Here is a 13676-nt window from a genome sequence, read left to right as displayed (position 1 = left end):
GTAACCAAAGTTGTAACGTAATGGAAACATTGTAATGGCAACTTCTAAAAAAATTGGTGAAATGGAATTATTATTACAATACGTTTGTTTGGTCAAATGTAATTAGAAGCTTCAATTATTCTTAAAATTTTCATATGTATGGGAACATCATCCATATGATGGTTAAAAACTTATTAATTTTTGTTCGTTTTTTCTATTTTCGCGTCTTTACGTTTTTTCTGTTTTTTTTCATTTTTTGCGTTTTTTACGATTTTAGCTTTTCACTTCGTTTTCATTTTCCATTTCTGCATTTTCATGTTTTCCCCATCTTTTGCGTTTTTCTCATTTTTTTCGTTTTTCGTGTTTCATGTTTTTTTGTGCTTTCGTGTTTTCGTGTTTTTCCGTTTTCACATTTTCCCTCTGCATTTTTCATGATCTCCTCATTATGTTATGTAATCCCCATTATATAAATTTATAAAGAAAAATTGAGTGATGTAATTATGATTCTATTACTACAAAAATAATAACTAATCGAAACAATGGTAATGAACATCCATTATATTGAGTATTCCATTACGACGTTCATTACAACGTTTGTACATCAACATTCAAACAATCATGTGTTCTAAGGTTAATTAGAAAGAAATCCAAGGCAATTCAATCAATCTGAGTATTTTACTTTGACAATAAGATGAAAGAATCAATCTTAGTGGTTTTAATCTTACAATAAAATTAAAGAATGATATGGTTAAATGTAGAATTGAACTTAAATACTTGTTTTGTTTAGTTGTAGTTTCTTTTTTTTTTTTTAATATTTTTCTTTCTTTTTAAATTTATATATATTCCATTGTTTGCTTCTAAATAATTAAAATGTACCAGAATTTGATTTCACTCTTAGTTTTACACAACGTACAGTTGATATATGCCATATTTACATGGTTCCATCAAAGGATATACTCTCTTCCACATTCTTACACGTATCAGTAACATCAACTAGGACACAAAAACTGATCTCTCTCTAAAATATCTCCCAACAACTTATAGATAAAAAAGATGAATGTGCAATTATGTTATATCACAAATTGTAGAGAGCTCTCGAAAAATCCAGCTCCAATGGAGTTGGATATGCTTGCGGTAAAGATGCCGCAAGCATTGTAGTACTGCATATATGCAAGGTAAGATAATATAAAATATATATTTTTTTTAAAAAAATCTGTTTATTTGTTTTACTTAATTGATATTTTATTTTGTTTTATGTTTTATGTTTTTTTATTATATTTGTTTTAAATTCATATTATAGTTTGTTTTATATAATATTTGTTTAAAAAATCTGATTATTTTTTTTAAAAATCTGATTATTCGTGTTATTTAATTTTTAATTGTAGTGTTATTTGATTTTTTTTTATTGTGTTGTACATTTAAATATTTAATTATAATTATAAAAACATTAAATATTACATGAATTATAAAAACATTTAAACATTACACGAATTATAAAAACGTTACACGAATTATAAAAACATTACACGAATTAGAAAAACATTACACGAATTAGAAAAAACGAAAACAAACTAGAAAAACAACAAAGACAGAAAATAACATAGATAACATACAACTCAATAAGGTCCTAAATCATTTCCACTTCATCCAAGATTGTTAAAAAACACGAAAAATTCGAAATCAGCTGAGGTAGGTGGTGGTTGTGATTGAGTATCTTGCATTGCCGCCAATCTTCTTGCATAAATATCATTTTTACTTTGTAGAGACTGAGCACGTAAAAGTGGATCCATGATTGAATTTGGATCTTGCATCAATATACTATTTTCTTGCATGGCTAAACGACGTTCCCGTAGGTCAAACATTTTCTTTTGAAGTTGAAGTTTCTCTTTCTCCACTTCCATTGTGTATTTTAATAACTTAATGATTTCAGCATGGTCATCTTTTATAATATTTTTAACGTCACTCATGTCTGAATTACTTTTCATTTTCAGCTTAGCTTTTTTAATCCCAATAGACCGTTCAGATTATATCAACGTAATGATCTGTTTACATACCATTATAGAGCTTTCTCCTAATCTATTGCTTTATGAGAAAGAAAATGTGTGTTTGGTATTCTTAAAATAAAAATTTATTTTTTTGGTACATAAATTTTCCAAATTAAAATAATATATATATATATATATATTGTTATTATCTTCTCGGCTATATTATTGTTATTATTTTAATTTGGAGAAAACATATTAATTTTTGGTATTTATATAAATTTTCCAAATTAAAATAATAATATAAAAAAGCCGGATAGAAATATGTATACAATGGGCAATGACAAAGAAGATGGACCTGCAGACATGCATAGCCCAAGAAGCTGACCTCCAAGCCCATCTAAGGGGCAAGCTCAACACAAGATCAGGCCAACTTGGCCACATGCAAAATTACATGTATTGCTCAACCCCCAAGATCAGGCCAACTTGGATATTGATGCATTCAATGATAAGCACATCAGATGTAAAAGACAGACAACCATTTCGAGCGTGAACAAAACCAACAGAGTCTTTTTACACACACAATCCTTTGGATGACTACCAAAATCCGCCATTGTTTTCTTCATCATCGGAATTATAATACCTCTATTGGTGAGAATCTACCGACAAGACTCCAGCTTAGAGCTTTTGGTGTTGGTTGGACCTCAACATCGTCACGGCTAACAACTACCCCTACATTACTATCTTCTTCCAAAGTTATTTTTGTATACAGACTCATTCTTGGATTCCATGATTGGGGAGAGAAAGGAGAAAAAACAAATAAAGGAAAAGAAACATCAGAGAAAATAAATCCGTCAAATACCGAGACATTCTTAATCAAAACGACATTGAACATATATTATTAAAAACTTAATTAATCACCATCGTTTTTCTTGAATTTACATATGTTTTTAGCTGTTACTAAACTCTTAACCAATAGAGAAAAAACTCTTAAAAAGGACTTTTTCGTTTTTTTTATTAAAAACTTAATTAATCACCATCAGTTTTCTTCAATTTACACTCGTTTCTAGTTGTATGACATCAATTATTTCTATAGAGAACGAAGAATAGTTAACGATGTTAGGCAACCAGAACTCCGATGCGAGAGAAGAATGAGGAATCACCGGAAAGGTTGTAGATTAGATCATTTCTCTTTAAGAAATTGAGAAGTAAAGGTCCGAAAAGGAGCATTAGAGAAACTTGGAAAATATTTTGACTAAGATTAACATTTGCTCGAATATATGGTTCACTGCTATTATGACCAAGATTAACATTCTCCACTGCCTTATAAACCACACTCTCCACCTTCATTACCCCATGTCATGCTGTCGATGCACGTCAAATCAAGAAATCAAGTTTAATAACCTCTGGCAAGACGACAATTGCTCTTTTACGTCTTAGCGAACTTACTAAAAAATTTGTCTACAATATTAGCTCTTTGTACGTTCTTCCTCCAATCTTAACTTTCTTTTAACCTGTATCTTTCTCCACTTTAGTTTCTCTATACTGACTTGATCGTCGAAGTGTCCACATGGACCATTCCCGGTACAGGAGGAGAGCCAAAGGAAGGCACTAGCCAGAAATTCCATAACCCTATTATTTGGTGTGCTGAGCGTGGAGTAGCATACAACTCCTTTCTCATTATTGAAAATCATCCCTCCCACTATTATTTTGTGAAACACAATAATGACCGATTGACAAACTACCCATACACCGATCAAGGAGATGGTGAACCCCTTGATTGCCAACACTAGTCCCCCTTCAACTGAAGTCTAACAAAGCCCAATAGTATAACCATAGAGTTTGGGCCCCATGCTGATGAAGATTGACTCTGACGAAGAATCAACCAACCCTCCAAGCAGATCATCAATATGATAATGAGCTTTCAATCCACTCAAGTCGTTCAAACGGTAGCCCAAATGAAGATTATCGACCAACAACAAGTCCTTTAGGAGGATAACATGAAGATTTGGGAATTCTTGAGGGGCCAAGTGTCTGCACAAACATAACCCTCCACTTCAACTCTATAGTGTCGTCCATCAGGGCACCATCACTTGTCGTAGAAGAAGCTGCAATCATAGTCCAACCCATTCAATCTGTTTCGGCAGAAGTTCAACCTAACATCTGATCAATAGTAATCTCGACCCTCGGCCATATTGTCCCCATGGAGGTCGAAGAAATGCTAGAGTCTAAGGTCCAAATATTCCTTGATAAGAGGGCTCTCCGCGGAGTGATGGGTGGGAATGTCACCTCTAGCAAAACCCCACTAGTCCACAGAATCATCAACACCCGTTTCCCTAAAGACTTGAATACTACTAGACTGTCCTACTATTCCAGCATGAAGGATCCCAACGACCACATTGCCTTTTTCATGGGTACCATTAACCTCTACTCTAAAGACGAGGTCATCATGTGAAAGGTTTTTCTCAAAACCTTATCCCGAAGTGCACAAGAGTGGTATAAGAGCCTAACCCCTGAATCTATTAACTCCTTTTATCTACTCAAGGATGTTTTTCTGTCTCATTTTGTGGCAGCTACAAAGGTAAGAAGGATTAGCTCCGACCTGAACAACCTACGACAAAGAACAATGAAGCCTCTCTGAAATTTCTTCACTCGGTTCCATCATCTTGCCTCCTAGGTCAAGTGCATGAGCCTAGAGGTGACCCATGATGCACTAGCGAAAGAGACAACTCGCAAACCCATGAGGAAGAAATGTTACCACAAGCTTCCCTGTATTTTTGAAGAACTGATGGCCATGACACAAAACTTTCTGAGTTATCATGATAATGACCGGCCGACGGGCTATGAGGAGTCTGAAAAATACAAAAGCAATGGGAAAGACAAGAGGGAGGAGAAAGCTAAACAGGAAGCCGAGCCAAATGACTCCTCCAAGTCACAAGGAGATGATGGCCCTCTTCCATTCCACCCAAGGTGAGAGGAAGAGCGGATGGATTCAAAAGAGGTAACAAAAGCAGGCCACTCAACGGGCTGTGAGGTCCATTACTCTGATAAGAAACCACAACCGCAACTCTGTAAGCATATGCATTCAAGCAAACAATCTTTAGTGGATAGGTCGCCCAAGCCCTAGACGGACAAAGAGCAGTACTGCAAATATCATAAGTCGTCTAGGCACTACACTGAAAACTGCAATTAGTTGAAGAATGAGACTGTGATAACATTGCATAATATTAATTCTGTAATTTATATTCTAATTCTATTTTTTTTTATGGATCGATATCAAAGTCTTGTGGCTGGTTAATGTTCTTCCAAAAGTAAATTTCTTCTATTTGGAGATTGATTAATAATGCACTACCTTGTGTGAAGAGAAATTATACTATATTTCCAGTGCAATACACTCGTCCAATCAAGTAATACCATTTATATATGTTTATTTGTTAACATCAATCATCTCTCATGAATTGATATCCATCCATTTTTTGTTGGTCGAGTGTATTAGATCCAATATATAATAAAAGTTCTCCGAGTTAGGGTGGACACGGTTCGGTTAACCGGTTCATGTCCGAACCGAAACTATCAGTTTTTTAACCATTGAAACTAAAACTGATCCAGGCATATCGGTTAACAGTATAAACGGTTAACCATTAATTTCGGTTAAGTTTTGCAGCTAACGGTTTTTAACCAATTCTCAATAGTTAACCAAAAATCAATGGTTAATCATAATTTTTACCCAAACCTAATTTATTAAATAGTATTAAACTACACGTAATTTCAAGATAGAAATTAGAATAGAATAAGAATAGAATAAGTTAAGTACTTAGTATAGTATAATATTGGCCTGATAATTTGTATATAATTTTAAGTATATACTGTGTATATAATTTGTATGTAATAGTAATTTACACGTAATTATAAAGTATAATTTTTTTTCAGTATATAATTTATAATTACAAAGTATCTACCTTAGATTTTAAGTATATAATTTATATTTATTTTGTCTGTATATAATTTGTATTTATTTTGTCTGTAATTACAAAAAAAATATATATTTTAAACAATTTGATTAACTGTAAACTGTGGTTTTTAAACACCCTAAACCGAAACCAAATCCAGACTATTTTTTCAACCTAAACAAAAACCATCGGTTTGATTAACCATTGTTTCAGTTCAATTTATCATTTTCAGTTTGATTACCGGTTTGTCAGGTTATTTTTACCCAACCCTACTCTGAGTGTGAATAATCTTTTAAAAAGAGGGGTTAATGTACCACGATTATAATGACATGTGGCACTAAATGATTGGTCAGCAGGATGGTCATTTACATGACAAAAAAGGGATAACGTTAGCCAACAAACAAAACAATTTTTTTTCTCCTCCGCAACGAAGGAAGACAACAATGGAGTCCAAGCTTTTTCAACTCCTCCCTTCAAAATCACATTCACTCCCACCACCCATTCCCATCAACACAAATCTCTTTCTCAAACCTCGCCGGAGACTATCTCCGGTGCTCAATTCCACCAATACCACAGGAGGTAGTACTGAAGACAACAATCCACCACCGGCGCCACCGCCACCGGAAACAGTGGAGATACGGTTCAAACGGCGTTCAAAAAAGAGGAACAAACAGATGAAAGCAGATGTGAAGGCGACAGCTCCTAAACCTCAAAAGAAGTGGGAGGATATGGACCTGACAGAGAAGGCACTTGAACTTTATGTAGGTGAGAAAGGTGCGCTGTTTTGGTTGAATAAGTTTGCTTATGCTTCCATTTTTATTATGATCGGAGGTTGGATTCTGTTCCGGTTCGTCGGGCCGGCTTTCAATCTTTATCAGTTAGATACTCCTCCACTGGCTCCTTCCGCTATCTTTAAGGACTCTTAAATCAATCAATCCTCATTTCATGTAATGTAATAATAGATGTTTCCGGTAGCTTTTTACTCTATAGAAATTTTGTAGCATTGATTGAATGAATACAGTACAACATCAATAAACAAGAGTCTATTGATTAAACTCAACAGTCATAGATAGGGTAATGGTTCATTAATATCTCAAGTCTTACTAATCGGTAACATCGAAACTTTAACCAAATTCGTGGTACATACATAAATTAAGTAACATAGAAAATAGAAAAAGATAAAATTCAAACTCACATGATCACGTTGCCAACATGGTTAGTTGGCAGGTGAAGACACTCACAAATGACCTCGTTGTCAACGTGGTTAGATGTTAATGCTCCTAATGTGGATTACACTAACACAAGAAAAAGAGCTATAAATGGAGAAACTAACTAATGTCTAGCGTTTGTGAATTTTAAATTCCTGATTTCGGGACTAACCAAATGCCTAAAATCTGAGTTGAGTTAGAATTCCTTACTAGTTACCTTTTTTTTTCCCAATCATTAATTATTTTATTTTGAATTAAATATTGGACACTGATTTTTTGCACAACATTGCCTCAAGTTTCTAGATGCAACAGTACAATCAAACCAATTCTATTACCGATGCAACCTTTTTTTAGTTTGAAGTGGCAGCTTAATAAAACTGCATTTGTTGTGTCAAATTCTATGACGCGACATTGCGGGAGAGATCATTATCGTTAAAGATTAACAAAAATATATGTAGTAATTTAAAAATAATTGAGCATGTTCAGAAGCTTTTGAGCTGAGCTTAAGTAAGCTCGGGAATATTTCGAGCCAAGCCCACTCAAATCGAATTTTGACCAAGCTGAGCCCGTATAGTTTGCGAACTATACTAGCTCATTAACACCCCCTAGTCATGTGAAACAATAAACATCAGATTTCCACTGCAACAAAAAAACTGGCATTCAATTACAGGAAGTAGACCAATTGATACACAAATCTTAACAAACAGTGTGTATAATCTTCGGTACCAAAACATAGCTATCATGCTAATGATAGCTTCTTTTAATTTGGCTTATCAATGACCAGACCACTGATTTCCACAATATCTTCGGTATATGGCAATTGAATCAGCAGTTAAAAATTCTGCTTTTTCCATTATCAAACATTGCAGCAAAAATGAAATAGAAACCTCAATGGGGGTCGGGGCATCAATGTTAGAACACAACTTATCAACCCTCCAATTCACGGCTACACAGCATTGACTGGCTGTAGAACTGGCTGTGCAATAGCATCTTTCTGAGTCTTACACCTATACCACAAGTTCAAAATGCAGCAAAAGACTTCACAATGTTGACATTTTATATTTCAAGAGTGTTAATGTAATTTATACAAGGACGAGGTGCTAAAATTACCTTGCCAAACAAAATCCAACTGGCAAGTAATTAGAAGCTCATGTACTTTAAATAAACAAATAAGGCAAAAGGTATAATTTAGCCCTTGTACTTGCCTAAATTTGGCCCCTGTACTTTGATAGGCTCTTTTAGCGCCTGCACTTCTATTTTTCACCAAATTCTGCTCCTTACAAGGACTAAAGGAGACCAAATCAAAGTACATGGGCTAATTGAATAAATTTTGCCAAGTAGAGGGGCCAAATCAATAGCTTTTGCCAAACAAATATTAAGTAATTGAAATGTAGTCACTATGAGTTGCTCTTCAGTTCAACAGTATCCCCCAAATTGCTAAGAGATTCAACACATTCTATCACTCTCCTCGTTTATATGGAAAAGTTGATCCCCAGTATGGACAGCACAAAAATCCAAAGCTAACAGTAAACCTTTTATAGCACCATTAATTCAATGCTTATCAAAACTGTTGAGAACTTGAGGTCATATAAAATATAATTCAAAATAATGAGATGGGAAGAATAGATTTGATGGGCATAAGTCAGTCATAACACCACTACACTAGATGATTTTGGGAAAAGCCACCTTTCAAATGCAGTTAGGTAAATCATGGGTATTAGTGAAGGAAATTTTGAAACTAACCTATTGCATTGTGATCGAGACGCATAATTATGATTGCTGCAATTTGTACACATCCAATCTCCATTACGCCATTGCTTTGCGCTGTCAGAACACGAGGAAAACATATTAATATAGCAGCTATAGCAATTGATAGAAGACATGAAGTCCCACTATTATTTAATTTGATCCAAAGACATTAACATAAGACCAAGCAGGTGACCGCCATTACGGCATATTTCTTTTCAATTCCAACTTTTAGTAAACTATACATGCTACAGCTTATTTCAGCACAATGAACTTATACATGACCATGAGGAGCTAATTACTTTCAATAGAGATGTTTAATTTGATAACTTTTTTAGTCTGGGGAGGAGTAACTCAATCAAGATTACCCTTTTCCAATATGTACAGGCTGTGCCACTTGTTGTGGAAATTGCACTGGTGCTTGCCAATTTGGACATACACCTGAGCCAATACTAATATATGTAGAATACATTCCTGGTCTCGCAACACCCATGGCCCCTATCATTTGGTCAATTCCTACATATGTTTGCTGTTGTCCACTTATCTTTATATTCTGTCAGCATTTATTGAAATAAGCAACAGTAAAAACCAACTACAATTAGTAAGCAGTAAGCACTGATTTGAAACAATCCAACAAAAAAAAAAAAAACTGAAAGCTGAAAGAAATTATTACGTACATTTCCTGAGTTCAATCTCTTATTCTCCCAGTCGTGAGAAAACTCCTCAGATGCCAATCGCTTTGTTCCAAGAGCTTTAGGACAACAAAGAGGGTCAAAAAGGCTATTATAAATAAATTGCAGCAAGTAACACATCCCAAACAACAAAAGGGAAGGATTCAAGAATGAGAGAACTAAAATTACAACATAAATTAAATCAGATAGAAAACAAGTTAAACAAATTATAGTAAACAACATTAAGAGAATTGAAGATTCCTAACAACAAAAGCATCTACTAAATTGAACCCTCTACCCATAAACACTATGCAGGTACAGGTAGACTATAACTATACAGGATTGTAAACAACAAATTTCATGCACCCAAGTAGAATTTGAGAGGATAATGATCAAGAAGTAAATAAAAAAACGTGTGAAATTTACATGAACCAGACTGAGAGTTAGAGAAACAAGATTTCACTACGACAAAATAACTGAATTAAGTGTGCTTAATTGAAACAAAATTAAAATGTTGTGCAGCACGTATAGCCCATAATATCACACTTTTGATATAGCTTTCTACAAAATAGCAACAAAAACCATCATAGAATCATTTTTCTTTTAACCTACAGTATGTAAAAAACAGGTAGTGGCAGAACTGTTCCAATAGCCTACAAATTATTATTATGGGATTAAAGAATTAGAGTGATCGAGAACAGCCTAGAAGGACTAAGGGCAGAATAGGAATAAAAATGGGGACACGTGATTATTGCTAAAAGAGTGATTATATATAAATGAGTTTTGTACAGAGGAGGGGAGCTTTTGAGGTAATTCATCTAGGAGTTAATCTTTGGGTCTCAGCTTAGACTTGGGCAGGGGCTTTTCCCTGTGGGAGCAGAAGCTGTTTTGTTCATTTTCCTCTATCTTTTCCTTCTTTTGGTCAATTTCTAAAAAGTTCATCAACACTAGTTCTAATTTCCTATTTCTATGAGATTTAGTGATTTAGTTTCTATCAATTGGTCCAACCTTCCGGATCGAAAGCCCGAAAGAATGGAAACGTGTAGAAACTCGGTTCAACATTCTTGATAAGAGAACAACAGATGGATTGCAAAATAGAATTGATGGGTTAACTATCAAGGTTAAACAGCTTAATCACTCCCTCTAGCAATAACCATGTGTACTATTTTTTATTCCTATTCTGCCCTTAGTAGTCCCTCTAGGCCGTTCTTTATCATAGAGCATACCTGGTAGTACAGAAGCATTACAATTCTTGCACTGCAATTGCAAAAACAACCGGGTCAGAGACACCATAAAAGAAAATATATCTGTAACAAGAATATCTGCACATCGGAACACTAGGGTATCATCTTCATACCTGTGTATGCGAAGAGTAATTGTGGAAGCCACAATTACATATCCAGTTACCATTTTGCCATCCTTTCGGAACTAAGAGAGGATGACTTGCATACGGAGGTCCAGATATATGGCTTCGACCCAAAGGCCATGTAGAAGCTGACTGAGTTCCATACTTATCAGGTCCTACTGCAGACCAAGCTGAAGCCAAAGGGTGTGGCTGATGTAAAGCACCATTGCCTAGTAATCCAATATTCATCTTTTGTTCTGGTCCTCCTGGAGCCCTGGCAAAATAATGTGAATAAGTTGGGAGAGAAGCTCCAGGCATTACAATTGCTGGCATTGCTGCTACCTCCTTTGCTTGCCCGCATTTTTTGCACTTTTCTCTTGATGCATAATTGTTGTTAGTGCAACCTATTGATCCATTGTCATACACACACAACCCGCAATGCAGCCACGAAGATTGAAAAGGGCGCCATGTACGTGCACACCAACCAGCCCATCCCATACGAAAATACACATACAAAAAACACCTAATTGGTAGCAAGTTTTTTTATTTGAATTTGACAAGAATTTAATAACATGTGACAAAATCATAGACAATAAATAGACTTGAAAAATCATCATCAAAGAAATGAACTAAATGAGCCAAAAAAAAAAAGTTATACTTGCTTAAGCCAACCTATAAAAGACTGCAACACAAGTTTACAGTAAATTTCCACCTACATTATCGTGGATATCTTAAAAACTATATACACAGAACACCATGTGAAGCTCGGGTCAACAACAATGTGGCAGAGTAAAAGGTTTTGAAAAATGGTTATCATCATGTTTAGTTGGCAGCTTTACTTACGCAACAAATTGCCAAACTGTGAAAAGGTTCTGAAACAAGTAGCAAAAAGTTCTTTCAGAATAAAGCAATAATGTGGAAATAAAAACAAATTTTAGGAAGATGATATATCCCTCGCAGAAACTATCAAACATAAAAACCCTGAACACCTAAACAATTAACGATTACACCATAAGTAATTTGAACCTATCATACATAAAAGTCTAAAGGAATTCCATGTAAAAGAACATGATCTTCCTCCAATCATCATAACTCGAATAGCTATAAAACAAAGATGAAGAAATGCATAAAGAGAGTAGAAAAGAGAGAATGACTAACCGGAACAGATCCAATCACCGAGACGAGGAAGCCATTTAGAGCCGGCAGGGGTTTTGATATCGACGAGGAGTCGAGGTTGCTTGCATCTATTACAGAAGGATCTGAAAGCGTAGTTCCTATTATTGCATCCACAGCACTCCCAGTCGCCTTCTCTCCCATCTCCCATTATTAGTCTCCTTCTTTTTCGATTGAATTTTTTTGAACTTATCAGCTTTTTTTCTTTCAGGTTCTGGACAAGGCTGCTACGGCGACCGACGAAGGAATATCGAAAATTTTGCAGGTAGGAGCCCGGGCCGCACGTGCGTCTCTTGCAACTTTTACGACAAATGAATGTGCAGTTTTGAGGTTTACAAAAAGGCCTAATGAAATTGGACTTTGGGACCAACGATACAAAGCCCATTTCTAGAGGATTTATATAAAATGTCAATTTTAAAGGCAGTAGTTTTCATCTCAACTTAATGACTAAATGAATTTGATTCACCGTTAAATCTAAGTTTATTAATGATGAATGATCAAATTTATTTGATCATTCAGAATCTAAGTAAATTACTGTTGGGCAATGGTTATTGTTAGGCTAGTCTACTTGGTCCAATTTTGAATTTATGAAAAAAAGCTCAACCTTAGTGTTCAATCTGGGCCGGGTTGGGTTGGTATGGTGTGGACTCTATATTTTTTATTATTACTTTCAATAATTCGGATCTTATTTTTTATTTTAATTAAATTCCTTTTCTCCTATCGTTTCTTCAGTGGTCATAGTCAATGGTCATAGTCAATGATTAAGATTTAATAACGAGTAATCTTCCTTGATTTCTCTCCCTCTTTATTCTCCATTAAACCAGAGCATAACAACTATTTTTTCTTGTATAAATACATGTTGAGACTGTCATTCCAAAGAGAGAATTACAATACAATTTTCTTTGAGTAAATCGAAACTGAGCATTTATAGAGTGTAGACAGAAACGAGTTCGTACGGTGTAATACGAATTCATATACGAGATGGTTGTTTTATCCTAGAGGCAACCGGAAATTACATTGCTTGCACATTCTGGCAGTTCCACGTGTTTTAAAGAAAGCGACTTAGTCCGCGACTCTGCTCATTGTTTTGTTCGGTGAATTTCGGGTTTTCCAGTTTCAGTTACAACATTACTGTTAAAGGGATGTTCTGTTGAGACAAGTCTTGGTCGCTCTCAAAGATTTTCTCTCTTCCACTTCCACAGCAGTCAAACAGTGATTTTGGTTTAGACGTTAAACGGTGAAGGTGGAGCAGAAAGAAGATTGAATCAGTGCTTAATCTTTTCTTCCCATAGGACTGACGAAATGGGAAGCAAAATGGTGAATGTGGAGCCGAAAGAAGACCGAATCAATGCTTTGCCAGATTCCATTGTTCAGCGTATCCTCTCCTTTTGCCATCAACCAAGGAAGCTATCCATACTAGCTTCTTGTCAAAACGGTGGCAAGAACAGTGGACTCATGTATCTGTTCTCATTTTGTATTTATCTGATTTTTCTGATGAAGGTATTGACAATACCCTAATTCTTCATGACTGCTCAAAGATCAAGAAATTCCACATTAAATGCCATAAATCTACTGCTCAGGATTCTAACTATAATGCCAAACTCCGTTTCGCGATAAGAAAA

At 35.1% G+C, this 13676-nt stretch overlaps 1 protein-coding gene and 1 long non-coding RNA gene across 2 annotated transcripts; one reads left to right on the top strand and one right to left on the bottom strand.

Annotated features, from left to right (window-relative positions):
* Positions 1-6537: 6537 nt before the first annotated feature.
* On the top strand, positions 6538-12585 carry LOC136208768 (uncharacterized). The gene is made up of 2 exons (XR_010677279.1): positions 6538-6676; positions 12266-12585. It is a non-coding gene; the product is annotated as an uncharacterized lncRNA (long non-coding RNA).
* Positions 7729-12439, bottom strand: LOC136208767 (uncharacterized). The gene is made up of 7 exons (XM_065999960.1): positions 12040-12439; positions 10894-11285; positions 10763-10793; positions 9543-9616; positions 9234-9418; positions 8863-8943; positions 7729-8126 (listed from the first exon to the last, which is right to left on the bottom strand). Exons 1-7 carry the CDS (start codon positions 12437-12439, stop codon positions 8066-8068), a joined length of 1224 nt encoding a protein of 407 aa, XP_065856032.1. The 3' UTR covers positions 7729-8065.
* Positions 12586-13676: the final 1091 nt, after the last annotated feature.

The sequence above is a fragment of the Euphorbia lathyris genome, chromosome 10 (assembly GCF_963576675.1).
Source record: "Euphorbia lathyris chromosome 10, ddEupLath1.1, whole genome shotgun sequence".
Classification (NCBI taxonomy): Eukaryota; Viridiplantae; Streptophyta; class Magnoliopsida; order Malpighiales; family Euphorbiaceae; genus Euphorbia; species Euphorbia lathyris.
This window is presented reverse-complemented; position numbering and strand designations above follow the sequence as displayed.